Source organism: Schistocerca serialis, chromosome 1 (genome assembly GCF_023864345.2).
Source record: "Schistocerca serialis cubense isolate TAMUIC-IGC-003099 chromosome 1, iqSchSeri2.2, whole genome shotgun sequence".
NCBI classification, from domain to species: Eukaryota; Metazoa; Arthropoda; class Insecta; order Orthoptera; family Acrididae; genus Schistocerca; species Schistocerca serialis.
In genome coordinates this window covers 640,371,886-640,393,830 of record NC_064638.1, presented here as the reverse complement: position 1 = coordinate 640,393,830, position 21,945 = coordinate 640,371,886, and the positions used below count along the sequence as shown (strand labels likewise).

Genomic DNA, 21,945 nt, shown 5'->3' with positions numbered 1-21,945 from the left:
TACCTCCCAATGATGTAAGAAGTTGCCAAGAATGACACATGTATCAGATTCCACGTTAAACTGTAGGTCCCCTTTTTTGATAACTGGAGCAGTTTTGGGACATGCAAGCTGTCAGAGTGGTGTCCAGTCAAAGACTTGCACTTTACCATTGAGTCACACACAAATATTATTATTTGTTGTTATTGTTGTTATGAGGCTCATATCATATCTCTACTGTTACTTAATGAAATAACGAGTCCTATACAGGATGTCTGGATTAAACATATAGTAATCTAAGATATAATAATGTGAAAGGTATTTGAGATATTTATTGACGGTTTGTGTTTACAAGTATGGTAACTCAGAATATTTCCTGGGTTTGCCTGTGGCAGTTTGTACAGCTTGTGCATGCGCATAACTGTTTTATTCACATAAACGCATGTCAGCAGCTGTGTGGACTCCACTACAGACTGCAGAAGGTACTTTCTCTTGTGGACCTAAAGTCTGTTACACAGGTACGTTGTTGTTTTCGACATAAATATGGACTGTGACCAACTAATGAAGTTCCCATTTTAACAATTAAGAAAGGGAACATGTGGCTTTGGGAAATTGGGACTTTGCTTTTGATGTTGGGCCACCATGTTGAGCATGCAGTTCCAGAGACTACTTTTGAATTAATTCATGTCCCTGTGGAGCCTTCATAAGTCAACCTAACAAGCAAGTAGGCCATTACAGTTACCTCGTCCAACTGCACATGATGTCATCCATAAACGGTTGCACCTTTGGGTGTGAAAAGTGCTGCTTCTTCATAAAATCAAGGCTGAGGACACCAACTGCAACTTCATCATAAAATCAAGCCTGAGTACACCCCGTGACACAAACATTTGTGGAGACAATTCTGGCAAAAATGGATGAAAATGAAGCATTCCTCAATTGTGTCAGTTTCTTAGGCAGTACTACACACTTCTGGCATAGTAAATATACACAATTGACACATTTGGGAAACTGAAACTCCCCTCCCCGTCTCAAGTAGTGATAGAGTGCAAATGTGGCTCTCTGAAAGTGAATGTGTGGTGTGGATTGTTGAAGGATAGGGTTGTAGACCTGTTCTTTGTGGAGCCTAAAGTGTCGCAACAACGTACGTAGACATGTTGGAGCTGTATGTTGTACCACTACTTCGACGTGATGTGATCTTTCAACAAGATGGCATACCATGCCAGTTTGCAAACATTGTGAGGGATTTCTTGGATCATGAGTTCCCTGATCTCTGGATTGGGAGAGATACTCCATTTATTGCTTGTCCCCCTAGAAGTCCAGACATTATGCCACTTTATTTTTTTCTGTTGACATTTATCAAAAATCAATTCTACCAGATACCAGTTCAAGACTTGCCAGATCTGCACCATGGCAAACATGTAGCAGTTGCAAACGTTATACCTGCGGTGCTGCAAAACACTTGGAGAGAAGTGGAATATAGATTAGATGTCTGCCACACCACACAACAGTCCTTTCTGGCCAGTTCTCTTCAGTTATTCATTCCTTTGAAACCTATGTTGAAAATAGTGTAGGTGTGTTTCTCCTGTCTTAAGGCTTCTGCAAAGAAAGACGTTCTTCTTCTGAGATAAATATATGACACTGTATCTATCTTCATGGAAATAATACCTCAAAAATTCTTGACGAACACCATTGCCTCTGAGCCAGTGTTTGTTCTATTACTTACTAATATCACTTATCTCTAGATCCCAAAAGCTATTTGCCATCTTATCAGATGTCATATTCAAAACATTTTGAATGAAGTGGATGTTGTGTATTAATGATTACACCCATTCTTTTCCTACTAAGAAAGAAAGAAAGAAACAGAAGGCTGTGGTTCAATGCCTTGTTTACAGAGGTGTCATTAAAGGCAAAGGATGTGTTTGGAATTGGGAAGGATCCAGAAGGAAATTGGTCCTGACCGATTTAAACCAACCTAGTGGGCAGTCACCTTACATAATTTATGGAAACCATGGAAAACTTAAATCTGGATGGCCGTTCCTCAAATTGCTGCCTTCGTGAATCTGAGTGCAGTGAATTACTATGCACCACTAAGGATGTGTGTGACGAGGGAGAATGGCCAATTAAGGTGATGTCCTAATTGGTTGTTAGAGCTCACAGTCTCCCATTAGTGATTTTCTCTTGGTACTCACTGTGACTATGATGTATTGGGTTCCATCCAGGCACCAATGAAAAAGACTTGCACATCAGCTTTCAGCCAAGCCTTTGTCAGAAAAGGAAACACACATACATTCACAAGCTCACCTCACATACACCATGACCACCACCTCTGGTAGCTTGCACTGGAATGCAGTTGCCACATAAAACAGAAGCAAGCAGTCTGGAGGGGGTGGAGAAGTGGAAGAGATAGCAGGATACAAGTGGGGGAGAAGAAAGCATTGTCTGACAGAGTGTGAAGGAACTAGACCTTTGGCTGTGGGGCATGGTGGTGGGAAGGAGAGGGGTAGGGGAACAGGGAGTGAAAAATGAGAGTAGCAGAGAAGGGTGAGTGCATTGGCAGAGGGTGGGAGATGAGAATAAAGAAAAGATGATAGGACAGGGGGAATGGAGAGTGTAGGGACACTCTGTTGCTGTAGGTTGAGTCCAGAATAATTTCGGGAACGAAGAATGTGTTGTAAGAATAACTGTCGTCTGAGCAGTTCAGAAAAGGTGGCGGTGTAAGATGGCTCAGGTAGTGAAGCAACCATTGAAATCAAGCATGTTATCTTCAGCTGCATGTTGTGCCACAGGGTGGTTTACTTTGCTCTTGGCCACAGCTGGGTGGCAAGTCGTTCATCCTGGTGGACAGCTGGTTGGTAGTCCTACCAATATACACTGAAGGGCCAAAGAAACTGGTATACCTGCCTAATATTGTGTAGGGCCCCCAGGAGCATGTAGAAGTGCCACAATATGATGTGGCATGGAATCGACTATTGTCAGAAGTAGTGCTGGAGGGAACTGACATCATGAATCCTGAAGTGTAAGAGGGGTTAGAGATCTTTTCTGAATAGCATGTTGCAAGGCATCCCAGATATGCTCAATAATGTTCAAGTCTGAGGAATTTGGTGGACAGCAGAAGTGTTTAAACTCAGAAGAGTGTTGCTGGAGCCAATCTGCAGCAATTCTGGATTTGTGGGGTGTTGGATTGTCCTGCTGGAATTGCCTGAGTCCATCCGCATGATGAACATCAATGGATGCAGGTGATCAGACAGGATGCTTACGTACGTGTCACAAGTCACATTGTATTTAGACTTATCATGGGCCCCATATCACTCCAATTACACTCGCCCCACACCATTACAGAGCGTACACCAGCTTGAACAGTCCCGTGCTGACATGAAGGGTACGTGGATTCATGAGGTTGTCTCTATACCCGTACACATTCATGTGCTCAATACTATTTGAAACGAGACTTATCCGACCAGGCAACATGTTTCTAGTCATCAATAGTCTAGTGTCTGTGTTGACGGGCCCAGGCGAGGCGTAAAGCGTTGTGTCGTGCAGTCATCAAGGGTACACAAGTGGGCCTTCGGCTCCGAAAGCCCATAATGATGCTGTTTCATTGAATGTTTCGCAAGCTGACTCTAGTTGATGGCCCAGCATTGAAATCAGCAGCAGTTTGTGTTGTAACAGCGACCGTTCTGGTTGCGGGGTGGCCGAGAAAGCACGGCGGGACCAAACAGAGAGCGGCCCGCGAACAAACAAACGAACGGAAAGTACGGGCACAAAACGACGATGGACGATCAAGAGAGACCTTACGACGACAACGTGCAAGAAGCAATGAGGAGACAGAGACAACCAAACGAATCCAAGATGTCCACTAGTAATGAAAACAAAGAACGGTAAACAAGCTGTCTGTTGCCAAGATGCACACAACGATTAGACTCACTGGCTGAGAGAGAGACTGGTGCTTAAATACATGATTGGGGGCACCGCTGTTGGCCACTGGGACCAAGTGTTCCACTGTGGTGCCCTCACATTAAACGTGGGCCAGGAGGCGCGCGCCGCCACTGCTTACAGCGCGATGGTTCAGAGATCTCTAGGGGTCTTCGACATCCATGTCATCTGGCGTGTATTCCAAATCCGCGGTGCGCAGTTTGCAGAAGGGTTGCACTTCTGTCATGTTGAATGATTCTCTTCAGTTGTCATTGGTCCTGTTCTTGCAGGATCTTTTTCCCGACGCAGTGATGTCAGAGATTTGATGTTTTATCAGTTTCTGATATTTAGGGTATACTCGTGAAATGGTCATACAGAAAAATGCCCCTTCGTCGCTACCTCAAAGGTGCTGAGTCCCATCACTCATGTGCGGACTGTAACACCACTTTCAAACTCACTTAAATCTTGATAACCAGCCATTGTAGCACCAGTAACCATTCTAACAACTGCGCAAGATGCTTATTGTTTTATATAGGTGTTGCCGACCGCAGCACTGCCTGTTAATTTATCTCTTAATATGAATACGCATACCTATACCAGTTTCTTTGGCACTTTGGTATAAAAAGCTGTGCAATGACTTCGGCAGACCCAGTATATGACGTGGCTGCTTTCACAGGTGACAGCCTGTGATAGGTTAGGATAAGCCTGTGACAGTACTGGAATGTGGATGAGATTGGGCAGGTCTTGCACCTGGTTCTTCCACAGGGTATGATCCCTGTGGCAAGGATTGAGAATTGGAGTGGCATAGGGATGGACTAGGATATTGTGGAGGTTGGGTAGGAGACAGAACACCACTTTAGGAGGGGTGGGAAAGACCTTGAGTAGGTTTCCCTAACGTCAGGTCATCATCATAGGTGTTCAAAGCCTTGACGAAGGATGTGGTTCAATTTTTACAGTCCAGAGTGCTATTGGGTGATGAAAAGGGCTCTCCATTGTAGCTGATTCTTCAGTTCTCGTTGGCGGTGGAAGGATTGAAGGGTGTGAGGGGAAATGGTACGGGAGATCTGCTTGCAGATTAAGATTGGGGGACACTGCCTTTCTGTGAATGGCTTGGTGAGACTATCAGCATACTGGCCAAAGGAGTTCTTGTCACTGAAGATACTCCAAGACATCTGTTTTCGTTCTTAAACAACCTCAACACATTCTCTCCCATCCACTTCACGCACTATCCTCCAGACATAGCCCACAAACACATCTCCCATGCTGTTTCCCCTCACACCCCCAATCCTTCCACCATCCCAAGAATCAGCTACAAAAGAACACCCCCCTTCATCACCCAGTACCACTCCAGACTGGAACATCCTTCATCAGGGTTTTAATAAGCTATCATCATGCATCAAGCCCTCAAATAAGGAACAACCTACTCAAGATCCTTGCCACCCCTCCTAAAATAGTGTTTCGTCCCCCACCCAACCTCCACCATCCTAGTCCATCTCTATGCTATCACCAGCCTAACACTTGTCACAGTGATTACATCTCTGTGGAAGACCCAGTTGCAAGACCGGCCCAATGCACCCACCCAGTATTTCTTTTCCAGTCTTGTCACAGGCTTATCCCATCAGTGGCCGGGTCATTTGTGAAAGCAGCCGTGTCATGTACCAGCTCTGCTGCAAACATTGTGCAGCTTTTTATATGGGTGTGACCATCAACCAGCTGTCCACCAGCATGAATGGCCACTGCCAAACTGTTGCCAATAGTAAAGTAGATCGCCCTGTGATACAAAATGCAGCTGAACATCACATGCTTGATTTCAATCGTTGCTTCACTACCTGACCTATTTGGATCCTCCCATCCGCCACCAGCTTTTCTGAACTGCACTGGTGGAAGTTATTTGTACAACACATTGTCTGTTCCCAAAATTATCCCAGCCTCAGCCTACAGTTGCCACACCTCCCACCCAGCAGGTTCCACTCTCTCTCTGTCATATCATCTGCACCCTGTTCTTGTCTTCCACTCTCTTTGTGTGCCACCCTCTGCCACTGCACCCGACCATCTTTCCCCGCTCCTCTCCTTTTTTGCTCCCTCCTCCCCCCTCTCTCCAACTTCTACAGCCTCCCGTCACTAAGCCTGTTGGCAGTCTAGTCCCTGCACACGATGCCAAACAGTGCTCTTCTCTCTCTCCACCTGTATCCCTGCCACTCTGCTATCCCTTCCCCTTCCCTGCCCAGTCCAGATTGCTGCTTCCATTCTACAAGACTGTTGCATTCTAGTCCGAACTGCTGGAAGTGGCGGTCATGTGTGCATGAGGTGTGGTTGCTTGTGTGAATGGTTGTATGTGTGTTTCTTTTTCTGACAAAGGTTTTGGCCTAAAGCTAATGTAAAAGTGTCCTTTCATTGTGCCTGTCTACAACTAAACGTGTCATATTTAAGTGAGCAGCAATTCGGCTTTTCCTTACATAGTTGACATTCCAATCTGGAGTTTCCATTGTTTGAGTTTGCCTGTCAGATACTGTAATAGAAATGTGAGACTTGTTCAGACGCCCCATCATTTCAAAACAAACTTTCCTTCTCAAGTACAAGGAGCTGAAAGACGATTAGAAGGAAGTTATCTTTGTTGTTATAACTTCTGTTACGTTTTTAATCACAAAGGTTCCATATTGTCTGTTGACTGAAGCTTGCCATATCCCAGTAGCTAAAATGGCGTGTGTCATTTTAATCGTATCAGTAGTCTTGTGAGCCATATGTGGTGTAATGTTTCTGAGCTTATGTTTTTGTGGTATTTCTTAAAGGTTATATGTGTACTGGATGAAAATGTACTGTCACATAACCTATGGTGACTCTTCTGGCTTCAGTTACCATTAAAGTGTTACATAACAACCTTTCCCTCTGTACTATGGCAGTAATATAGCAGTTAGACCTCCTCTCATTATGGTATTGTGCTAAATACAATACCAAAGCCTTCATAACTATGATTTTTTTGAGAATATGGAAACATGCATTCTTCTGTAGTCAACAGATGCTGGTAAATTCCAACAGGCCATTTTCACTCAGTTGGCTGATGCAACCTATCTGTGGTTTCTTGCACGAAAAACAGCCCACAGCCAAGGGCATTATTGCTGCAAGGGATTGGTTGGAAATCACTTTTTATGTCAGTAAAAGGCTGGTTCCTGATATGATGATCTACTGGGCTTTCACACACTTGCTTTGAACCTTACCCCACAAATAAACAGCAACTGACAAAGTATTGTTCTGTGGTGATAGTTCCACCATCCCACTCCACTTAGAAGCATCCCAGTTGCCTGCTTCTTCACATTGTTCTTTTTCTTTAACAGAGTAATTCCGTACGTGGTTAACTTTCATACAAAGATTAAGTTATGCTGTTTCTTTACATAAATATGTTATAACAGGCATATTTATTTTTATTTAAGTATTGTTTAAATGATGCAAATAATTCTAAAATCTAATATTTACTTTCAAATCTCTCCACCAGTGACATGTTTTTTCATGGATTGATTGAGGATCTTGCCATTATTTCTTAGCATTGTATGTAAAAGTTTGGAAACATCCATCTTGATAGATTACAAGCAATGCTGCGTAATATGACGTAATTAAAATTTTGCACCCATTTATGACTAAAACATTACGATCTTCCTCTTTCATTTGAAGCATTCTCTTAGTTTCAGTTGATGGTAGACATAGTAAATGGTGGTAGGAACTTTCCTATGATGTAATTGACGCAGGAGATATTTAAACTGTTTTCAACTGGCAAATCAAATCAAATTTTTATTATCACATAACATGCCTGATGCTTTTATTTTAAAAGCCACAGTTCTAGAAGTGGCTCGGTTTGAGATATTAACACAGACTCTTTACACTTAACCCTAAACATTTTTGGAAATAGCATTGCCAAAATTACATTTTTTAAAAGCAAGATAGACTTCTTTTTCTTGAGAAAATTAGGGCTTTTAAATAAGTTGTATTAATCCTGCAACAGACATTTATTTTTGGGGTCTAATTTTTTAATGCGCTTTGTCTTTTTAATTTTAAATGTGGAATATGTTGCTAAATAAATTATTTATGTCATGATAAACAACCAAATATGAGTTGCACTTTAAAAAATAGTAATTGGAAAAATCTTTTTCATAAAAGAAGTTCGAAATTTCTGATAATTACTGCATTTCATGGTCTAGGCAAAAATCCCTTTCCAACTTCAAATTCATGGTGTTTTTTCCATCTTTTTCTAGAGCTTCCAGGATTTCTTCTTCCTGGTGGCTGAGTGGACGTACTTGCTTATATCTTTCTGGGTGCAACTACCAATTTTTTAATTTTTTTTGTTTGATCATAGATAAGAAAAATATTGATTTATTTGTATTCGCAAAGATGTCAGGGCAAGTGTGCTGCTGCGAATTGTTACATTTCAACAGGCAGCTTGCAGACGTTGTGAAACTTGGGGCTATAAAAAAAATCTGAATTTTATTTGCCTTGTTGTGTCCATCACAGAAAGAAAGTGTTTGGCCTTGACTGTGGAATAAATGGCCTTATCTCATTTGAAACATAAGTTTTTGTGATGAATACTTCTAAGACATAAGAACAGGATGTATACGACCCGGGAGATCCAGGAAAAACCCGGGAATTTTTTAGAATTCTGGGAATTTTTCATTGTTTTAGTTTTCAGTTAAATGTTTATAATTTTGGCTGGTAAGAACCAGTACTCTAACAAAGGATATTACTGAAACTTCTGCAAGGTTCGCAGGAGAGCTTCTGTAAAGTTTGGAAGGTAGGAGACGAGGTACTGGCAGAAGTGAAGCTGTGAGGACGGGGCGTGAGTCGTGCTTGGGTAGTTAAGTTGGTAGAGCATTTGCCCACGAAAGGCAAAGGTCCCGAGTTCGAGTCTCGGTCCGGCACACAGTTTTAATCTGCCAAGAAGTTTGATATCAGCTCACACTCCACAGAATAAAACTGCAGCAGTAAAACATGAACAAGAGAAATTACGAAATTAAAACTTAAGTTGCAAAGGAAATGCGCCATATATAACAATGCTTCATAACAACAGATTGCCTCCGATGAGCGTAACGTCACAACTGTTTACATTAGATTCGTTTGAGCAGTTGTGAGCGGGCTCATGCGCATGCACAGTTGAGTTGTGTATGAGTAGTACCTTCACCCGCTTCTGGCTGCTGAAGTGTGGCTGTTAGCTGTATAAGCAGTAGCAGCAAGCAGCCAGATGCGCCCAAGCTACCAGTTCATGCACACGCACCAAGCCTGGATCTAGGGTCCTTAGTGGGGGGTTGAGGGGCAAACTGGGATGTCTGTCATGGGCAGCAATTTCAGGGAGGGGACGCCAAATTCATATTCTTGAGGGGAAAAAAATCTTGTTTCACAAAGCATCTAGCATCCAGCACACGTTGGTCTATTGATTATTCATATGATTTTGAAACGCATTGCTGTTGATTTCTTAACATTTTTAACATATTCCAAGTTGATTTCTGAATGAATAAAAGTTGATTTATGAATGCATGCATAGTGTATGTGATGTCTCTGCCAGAGGAATCTTGGTTGCATCTAGAAATAAACTTTCCTGCAGACAAAAGGGGATGGAGCTATATGAGCTGAGTGGAATAAAGCCAAATGGGTGAACGCCAATCGCTGTTTGTTATGTTATGTGGTTGACAGTGTTTGCGAATGATCAGCTTTGTCATAATTACTAGCGAAATCCATAGATTCAGACTACCAGAGTGCAAATAAATGATAAACAGGAATAACAGTTAAGAAAGATTACATATTATCTTCTCAGTGTATCCAAGAAAATGAAATTCTGACAGAAAAGTTTTGGCCAGATCACTACACTGACTAGTGTAAAGTCCCCACCTAGCAGCTGCTTAAGGTCAATTCTGGGAGTAGCGCGAAAAACACATTGTACGGACACGTAACAATGCCTAACCAGAGAATAAATGCGGGATAACTAAACCAGTGATTGTGGCAGGGTTAATGAAGCTAACCAGAGAACGAGTTTTAACACTGGCAGGAATAGTTACAGAATTAGTGATGACAAGATTGTTTGTTGGAATGAGGAAGGAGAAGAAACGGGGACACCACACAAATTATGGAAGAATATGACGATTCGAAATTTACACAAAAATTTTGTACTACTACTTTTTGATCTCACGCTTGAGAAGCTGGAGCATATGAATGAAATGTAAAACTATTTCCGAATCTAAAGCTTTTTGCTTGTAGTATGCCTAATAGGCATCTGATATTGGTACTTCATGAATTACTGTTGTGCTATAAAAATGACCATTTGTGCCAAAACAGTCTCATTTATTTGGTGTATGTTACAACTGCTGCAATATTAGACAGGCCTATTTCATTTCATCTAGCAGACAGTGACAAAATAGACGTAATCAGATTGAGAAATCACACCAGTCTTTTGTTACTATTTGTATTTATTTTTTTAAAGAGGGGCAGGCTGACTTGGAGCAGGAGAGGCACCACAGGACATTTTAATTCCCACTGTCGTGAATATAGTTTGATGCCATCCATTACAAAATGCACACGTTTGAATTCCACAGAGCAAAATACAGTGACATGCGATAGAAGAAACGTCACTGCGCTTTGGCACGCTGAAGACCAAATATCATGTCTTACATTTCCTCAAACATTTGTGTTTTATGTATCAGACTGTTCAGAAAGATGTGTGCCACAATATGAACATTTCTTGAAAAGTCGATTTTTTTAAATTTTTGGCCTTCTATCTCAAACGCTTGGGGCGGGGGTGTTCGGAAATATTGTAGATCCGGGGTAGATGCACAGAACAGTCTGAGCTGTAGTGGGTAAGTAGGTAGTCTCCACATGATCCGTGTTTACGGTTAGTGATTTAAATGTGTTACACGTACGGACATACGGGCTTCCTGCGTCATTGTAGCTGTGCAAGACCGGTGACGCCTGTTATCTGGCGCTCTCTGGCAACTGCTGAAACCGATTTCTTAAATCACAGAGCATTTGACTCTCATTTAAAATTCAACTCTTTGAGGACAGGCCATTTAGAAGACTTTTGAGCCCAGAAGATTACATTTGTGTTGTGTGTCTCAAAGTGTAACACATTCAAAAGAGATCAACATTATATGTGAAAGTTTAGCTTCTCTTGGAGGTTCTTAATCTATAGGCAGTGGAGAACGGGCGTGGTAATTATTATGATAAATAATCACACACTCTCCCGTCACTTACTATGAATACTTTTATTCTCGCAGCGTACACACAATGCGTGTAGCATAGAGCACGCACTACAGAGAACTGATCTGGTAAACATACAGCTGTTTTCGCTGCTGTAGGGTAGCGATATTATTGTGGGATGAGCCAGTGGTTCTATGTCCCCACAAATCTTAGGGACCAATATTATACGTGAAAACTTTGCTTTCCTTGTAGCAACACTGTGTATATTAATTTAAACCATTAACTATTCCTATTTGTGTGTTCACGCTACTTAACAGTGATGTTCCTGTTGGCTGACATCATGTGTCCTGTGCTCTGAATATCCGTTGTCATCGGATGGCGAGAGATCACATGACATGAGCTGTGACTGGCTTACAAAAGTGCATCGCAATCTCGATTTCAATGCTTCGGAAAGTAACATGCGGTGTTTAGTGGAATTCACATTTATACTTTCATAATATGAAAATGTGCAGTGTACATGTTGCTACACATCAAAGATCTTTCCAAAATGTATTCCCCCCCCCCCCTCCGCCTCCCTCCCTCCCTCCTAAGTTTCGTTTCCTATAGTGCCGAGAAATTCTACGCCAGTGTATAAAACCATAGCCATTCAAAGGATGTATAACTTTTACAGTTCCAAGGGAAAGTATACTGTCACTTAACATGGAAAAAGTGTATTTTCACCTGAGAGAAAATTTATTTTTAACTGGGAAATTCGGGAAAAATCTAGGAACTTTTTTTTTTTTTTTTTTCCTTGTCTGCGTATACACACTGACGAAGCAACAATTCATTGTCTTCATCTACCCTACAGATTCATCATCAGTTAGCAGTCTTGGTTTCTGTGCCCATTTTTCCTGACAGCATATGCGGAAGGAATCTACATTCGTGTTCTTACTGTTTCACCTAAATAAGCTAGTGTTTGCAGATTTATTTAAGAAATGTGTGTAACAATTTAGGGATAAGTATTCTTTCACAAGAGTCTACATGCTCCCGCAAGATTCGAAATCAGTGGACTTAATATAGACTGCATTTAGCAATTACAACTGTCTGACATGATTGTGCAATTTGTCCAAAATTTCCAGATAGCTTTGTGTAATCCTTAATGTAATCTGCGTGAAAGGCATTGATACTTTCTGGGATGATTTCCGCAGCTACCTAATAACAATAGCTAAGGAAGTACTAGATATTGGCAAAGGCAGGCTGGTGGAACAATGTTTCAAAGAGCAGCAAACATCAAAAGCAGGTTCCAATCACCTTCCAGTAAGTAGGGCCAAAACTGAGAATATGTGTTGCAACTTCTCAGGAATGGTCATCAGTTTGAAAGTGTAACAGCATCTGGACCGTGCCCTAATAGCATCATCCAATCAGTTCAAGTACCTTAGATGATGATAACACCCACAGCTTCTAGAGATAAAGACATTGAAAACTGGGTGGTTGAAATGGAAGGCACTAACAGGAGTCATCTGCAATGCGAAAAATGCCTATAGAGGTCGAAGGAAAGATATATACAAAGACGCGATAAGACCAGCTCTGATGTATGGTTCAGAATGTTGAACCATGCACAATTAGACAGATGGAGCTCAAGGTTACAGGGATAGGGATTCTATCCTGATCTGTGGGAGTGGCTTTAAAAGATGCTACTTAAATTTATTGGTGAAATTCATGGAAAGTGTAGCTTGTCTGTACAGAAGAATTGCTCACAGAACACTTGTGCAGTCCATTTTTGAGTACTACAAGTGTGGGTTCTCCACAAGGTCAGTGTAAAAGGAAAACATCAAAACAATTTGGAGGTACACTGCTAGATTTGTTATTGGTAGGTTTGATCAACACACAAGGATACGGAAATTCTCTTTGAACTCGAATGGGAATCCCTGGAAGGAAGTACACACTCTTCTCGTGAAACACAATTGAGAACACTGCATTTTCCATTCCATGCAGATGAGTATTTATTCTTATGGAACTTTAACAGGAAAAAGTAATTGTTTGAAACAGATTTTATATACAGGCATGTCTCTTTATATTGACTTCATACAATTTAATGATGATTTCATTATCTGATGTTTTGAATGTCAATTGTCATGTAGTATCGCATCGTGTGAAGTAGACCATGATTTGCCAATAATAAACATTGTCAAATATCAAGTAATACTCACGTTAAGCTGTGATTGAACATGACATTTACTTGTGAATAATTTAATTAACATGAACTGCAGTTGAGTGAGTGTTGAGTTTTTGTTTTAAGCAGGAAGAAGTAAGTTTGGATGTTATATCATACACCCGAAGTGCATATCTGTAAGCCTAATTTTTGCAGCTCATAAATAGCAAACATTTATGTTGTCTCAACTGTGTTATTTAATTTACGTCAGTTTTTAAGTTTAAAATTTGTGTTGCAATGCATGATAACTCTGGATGTTGCTGCAGGAGAATAAGGCAGCTGTATTTGGACATTGTGGATTGAAGTTCCATTGGAGAGATCATAAAGAGAAACTGAATGGAGAACTCAATGAGGCTCTCATGGAACAGTGGGCTCTGAAAAAACAGGAGAGCATCATTAAACAGGAATCAAGGATTTGTGCCCTTCGTGCGGAATTAGATCACGCAAAACTTCAACTAAATAACTTGAAGAGGGGAAAGACTGTGGAAAATTGGAAAAAGCAACAAATGGAAAGACCTCTTTAACATCTTCAACTACATTTGAGCTTACAGTTTTCAGCAAGTTTGACTTGTTACTGGGGTGGAAGAGCCTCATCCAGCTGTGGGTCGTAGTAGGGTATAGTGGACTTTTGGTAGAAGCTAACTGTAGATTGCTAACAAAAGAGCTTGAAAGAAAAAAAAAATGTGCTGCTAAACTTTAGTCCTGACATGATTGTATGCCAGATGATACAGAACAATTTAGGGACAGGGTTCCATGTCACATGTATCATGAAACCAAGTGCAAGCCTTGGCCAGATGACAGAGGATGTAGGGAAGTTGTGTAAGGATTGTGACAAAAAGGATGAGATGATCATAGTGGGCGGAGCAGGGAACAGCCCAACTAAAGACAGAAACTACAGCATTAGGAGTGACCTGATGGAACAGAAGTAGAAACTATAAAAAAAACACACACACACACACACACACACACACACACACACACACACACACACACACTGGATGTGGTAAACACGGAGTTGAGAAGTAAATCAGAGTTTGGATTACAGAATAGTTGCTTAACTAAGAGTTACTTTTACATGTTCACTCTTAAAATTATAAAATCATGAAATAACAAAAATAGCACCCGTTGGTATTTTCTGTGACCTGTCTATGGCTTATGACAGTATCCTCCTAAATATAGTGAGGTAGAGCCCATCAGTTGATGATGTCTTATCTGATAAACACAGTCGTATCTGATAAACACAGTGCAGAAAGTTGTACTTAATACTTAAACCAAAGTATGTGGAGGAGAGTCTTCTGGCTTGCGAGACATCACTTATGGTGTTCCACAAGGTTCAATCTTATGTCCACTATTGTTTTTAATTTATTATTATTATTATTATTATTATTTATGATTGGACCCTATCAGATCCCTCAAAGCTATTAGGATTCAGTCTTTGGAGTTTCCAAGCAGCTCTCATGTTTTCTCTGTGGATTCTTTTTCTTTCTTCAGTCCAATTTATTCCTGGTCTAGTGGTGACTTAATTCTCTTGCAGTACTTCCCATCTGGACTCACATGAGCCTCTCTAAATCCATTTTGACTTGCTAGACCCAGGAAATGGTTTTGAGTTGTTCTACATAAATCATGATCTTCCGAGTGAGTCTTGTTGTTGGGAGTCTGTGGATATGCCCATAAAATTTCATTCTTCTTTCCCTGTTGTCTGTTATGATATTTTTTCTGTCTGATTGCTGTTATCGTGTACTAGTATTGAAAGATCTCCAAAGGCAAGGCAAATAATTTGAAGTCATTTTTGTGACTTCCAAATCATATGGGTTTCCAGCAGTTTTGGTTAATAACCTTCAGATGACTTTCCTCAATTAGTTCTTTTTGCAGCAGACACAAATTTTGCAATCAATCCAAACATACATACACTAAGAAAAGGAGTGGTGTGTTCTTAAAACTATCTGAATGGTTTTCTGCAAATGGTCTGTCTCTCAGTTTTAAAAAGACGAAGTGTATTCAGTTCTGCACCTCAAGTGATACTACATAAGCGATATGTAAAACAAGCAGAGGAAATAAGTTTACTCTTATTAAAATTACTTGATAGTTGATGTCTTTCACTTACTGCTACAGTGTTGTCAGGTCAGCTGCCGGCTACTGCTCAGTTGTAGGTGACACACAAACAAGACAGGTCACTTCACAAATGCTGGTAACGTGTATTGCGGAGTAATGTTGGAAGTTGCCACCACAAGGTATGTCGGAAATGTGAGATGCTATATCAACAGCTGATTTTAAGTGACCAATAATTAAACTGCATCAAGCAATGCTTTTTATAGCCCTGAATTTAAACTCTTGTCCTAAACTAAGTCACAACCTCTTGATGTGCAATGTGTCTCAGAAAATGGTGGTCAACAATCTGTGGCAGAAATAAAATCATAATTCCTTTGTTCATGGTGATTAAAACTAACATCTATGAGTGAACTCAAGACAGAAAAAATTCAGTTTCAGCACTAAAAGGAAACTGTAATTTCTCGCTATCATTGGATACCTGAAACTATCCTCACACTGGCTACACGAGCTGCTGCATTACTAACCAGTAAGCAGTCCATGTTGGCACTGGATTGCAGATTATAGGAGAACAGGTAGATTCCAAATGAAAAAGGAATGATTGATAGGAAGAAAAATAAGAGTAAGTAAAAAAGTCAATAATGTAATGAAAATGACACGCAAACTATTAAAAACACTGGGTGAAGTTGTTATATCTATAACTGTGCTGACCTGGTTGCTATCATGAATAGCAGTCTTCAGAAATTCAGCTTCATGTAATGTCTTGCAAAGCTTATCACATGTAAGCTGTGATTTCGATAACTGTGTATTGACAAGGAATTGTGGGCTTGTATGGAAGTATCAAGTAGTGCTTGTTTAGTGGCGCGTATGAAATATGTGTGTGTGTTTGTGTTGTTTTCAATGTAGTTATCATGTGTGATGAAATAAAAGTGCCACACCCATGATTTGAGATCCGAACACACAAGAAAGGAAGCTGGACAAGGAATTGGAAGTGAACCGACCAACTGTTATGGCAGTTTGGCAATGGAAAACAGTTGGGGTGTGACGCTAAGTGCTCTGGTTGGAGGAAACCAGATCCAAAACGCGGAGGTCAACTGTCAAGCAATTTTGATTGGACTGTAGCGTGAAAGCTTCAAAATTTTCAGGTGCCCATATTTCACATTGATGAGGATTTGAAGTGGAAAAAACATATTCTTGATCTTCTATAACAACTCAGTCCAGCTACATTTGCACTTTGAATCACTGCATATCTTAGGGGGAGAGAAAGCATTAAGTTAACATATGTTGCGTATTTTCAATCAATTTTCATTGCTCAAAAACATGGTACAAGAATTATATGAGGTGCACCCACAGTTATCTTGTAGGCATCTGGTTAAGGAGGTAGGTATTTTGGCTACTGCTTGACTGTGTGTGTGTGTGTGTGTGTGTGTGTGTGTGTGTGTGTGTGTGTATCATGAAGTTTGTTGTACATAACAAACTACAGTTCAAAAGAAACAATTATGTGTATAATTAAAATACCAGAAGAAAAAATGACACATATTATTACACATTAAGGTTGACTTTAGCCCAAAAAGGGGTGCACAGTGTTGCCACTAAAATATTTCATCATTGACCTGTTATATGAACTGTCTCACAGACGTAACAGGAACGCAAAATGTATAGGCATCACAGTTGATAGAATGCTCAGTCACAAACAACATCTATTAAGAACAGCTGCTAAAATTAAAACTTTGTATAACAGTCTCTAGAAACTGTGTGGTACACCATGGGGATCCTGTGCATCATCGTTTGTTTTTTCAACTCTGGGATTGGTTCACCTTTTTGTGGAATGTTTCTTCTCAGCTTGGGAGCACATAACTTGGTGACACACAGTTCAACCGTATCATGTACCTTATAATAGTACAATCAGACCCACACCTACTTTCTGGCTACCCATCTCCATCTTTGCAGCAGCAAAGTGCACTTGTATGGGAGTACAAAAAATTACAGTAAAATTCTTATCTCCCTGTTCACTCAGATATTCCAACCATTAGCAAAGGAAGGCTTCGCTCTCATCACCCATCCCTAGCAATTGCAGTGATGTTAATTGATAATGGCTGGAGACTCACATGGCAGATTAAAGCTACTGCAGAACAACTAAAGATGTCACGGATATCAACCACCCACCTTGCTTTGAATTGCTATGAAAGATCTGGCTGATTCTTAACTGAATAAGAGCCAACACTGGAAAGTGTGCGAATTCTCTGTGCAAGTGGAAGAAAATAACTTCTCCAAGTTGTGACTGTGGCACGGGGAAGCAGATTGTTCACTATTTAATTCAAGAACCCTCCGAGAGTTTTCCCTCGTGATCCAACAGAGTTCATGGTGGTGATGCAGGTATCAGTAGACTACAGTTGTGGCTTGGATATTATTTTGTAATTTGAGACAATTGTAAATATTTTTATGGTAAGCTACAAAAAATAAATCTGACTAGCAGCAAAAGTGAAATTTATCCACCCAGAAAGCCACGCTGTTTAAAGTGTCACTTCGGGGACAGGGAGGCATTCTGGCCTCAGATTGAATCTGCCTGGTCAATTAACAGTGAGAGATGGTGTGCCAGCCAGTCTGGATGTGATTTTTAGGCAGTTTCCCTCATCTAACTAGGTGATTACATGGCTGGTACCCAAGTCTGCCTCACACATTTAGAGGACTTTTGTCCATTTTCACATCAATAGCACTACGTGCACACAGTTGGGTTACACATATTCTGATGGAACCGATGACATCGCTGTTTGGTCCCCTCCCCTAAATTAACACTTCAACCAACACATATTCTGTCGTGGGCAGGTAACGGGTGGCGAAAGGAAGGGCATCCAGCTACCTGTGCCAAATCCATTAAGAGCCACACCAATCCTGTGCCAGTGTGGTATGAAAAGACAAGAAAAAACAAGAAGAAACAGGAAAATTAAAATCTGAAAACAAATTGAAAAAGTTTTCTCTTTGGCAATTCCTCTTATTCTGCAGCAGCTGGGGTAACTGCCAAACCACCAGATATCACAATGCACAGTAAACTTCAATATATCCATTTTGGATGTAAACTGCCAGCAGTATCCCTCCTTGAAGATGCGTGGGGTCCATTTGTAACAGTTTACATGCACAAGCAGTAACACCACCTTCCAAACAGTTTGTGATTATAAACTACTTAACTAATAAAAATAATTTCAACTGTCGCAATCATCATTTTTTGTTTAGGTGGACATTGGATGAAACATCACTTTACCAAAGTGATATGTGAGGCTGCACTATTCAACACTTTATATCATTTGTGGCATAATCACATTTATGTACACTGTCATCTAACAAAAGAAGTCTGAATAAAAAAACTCTAAAACTGTCATTCTTAATGTTGTCTTAAACATATTGCTGATTAATGCATAATCTATTCAGCTGTAATGCATACACTCTCGGAATGCATGTGTCAACCTAGTGTTTGAATTACTACATTTACAATGTTACGTGATTTTAGTCAATGGCAGTTTCATTTTCATGACAGTGCCAGAGACTGCATAAATAGTGAAATCAACAAATTTCATAAAATCATTAGAACCAGTGTGACCAACTACTCTGATAAGTATGCCCACAAAGTGCATAACATCAGCATTTTCTAGGTGATATATTACTTTTTTCTAGTGTACAGCACCCTCAATTCCAATTATTCATTATTTGTTTTGATGCTGAAGAAATGACATTTTTTTTATTGAAATATTGTCAGTATTAGAGATAGCCACGATAATCCTTATGATGGTGCCAGCAGTAACTATCTGATAGTAAATAATTATTGATTTATACATATTTTTGTTAGATTTCAACAAATATTCACTTGTTACTAACAAATATGATGAATGCAGAGTATTTGGAACAAGTCGTGTTTGTTTTCGACACAGCATATTCAAGAGTGCTGCATTTTCTTGTCTAACTAGCAGTCCACAGGAGCACATTTATTTTACTTGTTTTTTAAATCCTCATCCTGTTAGCCAGGGATTTGACAATTTAAATTATGTAAATGGAGTCCGCAGTTCTAGGGGACTGGTGACCATAGATGTTAAGTCCCATAGTGTTCAGAGCCATTTTTTTTATGTAAATGGAACATACTACAAATTTCATATCTTAAAACAAAACCTCATGTTTATATTGTAAGGTAATTAGATACTCCTTCTTATGATGGCGGTACCATCTTTTTGTGTTAAGTGGACAGATTTTTATTTCTACTTACTGAACTGGTAGCCTATTTGCATAAACATTGTTCTTGCATGAATCCTTATGTTCTGCTTTACCTTTTTTCTCATGTAATAAATTAAATCTATCTTTATCTTTTCACAGGTAAAGATGATTCAAGAAGTGAAAAAATTGATGGAACAGCTAGATGTGGAAGATGAAGATGTATATGAGGAGAAGTTCCCGGAAAAGGAGCCACCTTACAGATCATTTGTTAGGGACAAAAACTGTAAAAATACAAATGTACCTAAGTGTAATGTTGTTATAAACAGTATTACAGGAAAGACATCCCCTGAAGAGACAGGAATATGTGATCCGTTTGACGATGACCTGTTGCTGCAAGAATACAGGTCAGAGCTAAGAAAATTGGACATTGATCCAGAGAACTACTTCTTTCCATTGTCCAGTGGCGTTGAAATGGCTGTTGAATATATGTGTGCATACCCATTCACAGCAAATACTACTTCACAGGATATTTTAGAAGAGGAACTCTGGTTGCATCCATTTAAAATAGACTTTTCTTTGGATACAGAATGTAAAAACAGTAAACTGCAGTCTCAGGTGGAATGTGACCAAGATGGCCTCACAGATGAACAATTAGGAAAGTTTTCGTGTGTGAACGATCCTAATAACATTAGTAGCAGTAGTACAGGTAACAGCAGTAGATACCTTATCCGCAACAACTCAGATTGTCAGCTGCAGGATATTGAGCATTTAATGGATCTGCAGTTAGGGCATCAGACTGCACACACTTCTATAAACAAAAATTCAGAATGTTCACAAATTTTATGTTTGTCTGAAATGGTCACTGAGTGTAAGTTAAGCGATGTGTGAGTGCTATTATCACTAGGCAGGTCACTGAATTCCTTGATAAACAAAACATATTGTGTTGTGTGTCTCTAAAATGGTTGTATACACAAAATGAAGGATTACGATTTGACTTAACATTTCATTACACTCTTTAGTTTCCAGTAGCACTTATTTCATGTTGGAAGCTGCATAAGTTAAGTGCAATCAGAAACAAGATGCAGAATGTGAAACCAGAAAACACAGGTTCACATTTTAGAAAAATGAGCATAGAGAAGAGAGGAAAGATTGGTGAAGAGTACAGAGGAACACAGCATACAGTATTGAGATTCCTGGGACCATCAATGAATGACCAGTAGAGAGAAGATTGTAATGCTTCCCAAGAATTTGAATACTGTATGCTATATTCTACTTCATTGTACCTGCAGGATCTAGTCATAAATTGTGTGCCACTTAGTCTTATCTTTATCACATTTTACCAATTCTGTCATTTCATGTTCTCCCCATTTCTGATGAACTTTTGATTCTGAAAACTTAGGCTTACACTAGTGGCAGCTTTTGAAGTTTGGATGGTTTTACCAATATCTGTAATTTTTTAAGTGCTATCATTTTAGCTTTATTTCAGCTTAATTTTGGCTTTACTTTCAGGATTTCAGTCCTGACTTTGTTGAACATTTTTAATTTTTAGATCATAATCAGTATTAATATTCTGCAGTCTTCTGCTGTGTGTTGTTGCAGTATTAAGATAACTGGTGCAGTTTTATATTGTTCCTAGGATGCTTGACTTAATTATTTTTACACAACTTAACTCCATATTTATGTAAAAAGTCTAATAAAATGTTTTTCTGAAAATCAACATTTGATTATATTCCAGTATGACACTTCATAATCTTCAGCACAGAAGCCAGAATTACTATCCATCTTCGGTTGTAATTGGTTTTTCTTTGCATGTTTTTAAACTCTTGAATGAGTCATTGGCGTGACATTATGCAATAAATCCTGTAAAGTGTTTATAACAAGTTACAAATGGGAAAGTAGTTGAGAAGAGAAGTTGTACTATGAAAAGAGAGGAAAACTATTCTTCAAATTTGTAAACAAACCACTAAATATACACTTTACTCCAGCATAGGAATGTTAATTTATATAGAAATTGTGCTATTCACTAACCACAAGATGCAAAATTTATATTTGGCATAGTACATTTGATTAGCCAGAACATTATGACCACTGATCTGCTATCGATATAAACCCATCCAGGTGATAGCAGCATCACCTGGCGAGGAATAACTGCTAGTCAGACACATGCATGGTGCTTGTAGTATCAGTGAGCGCATGTGCGTGTGTAGAATGGGGAAGGCACGTTATCTGTCTGAGTTTGACCAAGGGCAGATTGTGATGGCCCCAGAGGCTCAGCATGAGCATTTTGATTTTGGAAACTGCACAACTTGTCAGGTGTTTGAGAACAACTATCTTTGGTGAGTGTCTTCAATGTGTGGTGAAACCACTTCTAGATATTGTGGGGTTGGGCGACCACCTGTTATTACAGGTGTCAGATGTTGCAGGCTGGTAAAACAGGACAGGTGGTGTGC

General features: G+C 39.8%; 1 protein-coding gene across 1 annotated transcript in view; it reads left to right on the top strand.

Annotated features, from left to right (window-relative positions):
* The window catches only part of LOC126478862 (spermatogenesis-associated protein 7 homolog), a 100,980-nt gene extending 79,819 nt beyond the window's left edge, over positions 1-21,161 (top strand). Inside the window, exon 9 of the mRNA XM_050103734.1 lies at positions 19,655-21,161. Coding sequence (XP_049959691.1) covers positions 19,655-20,383 — 729 coding nt within the window. The 3' untranslated portion in view covers positions 20,384-21,161. The remainder of the gene's footprint in view (positions 1-19,654) is intronic.
* Positions 21,162-21,945: the final 784 nt, after the last annotated feature.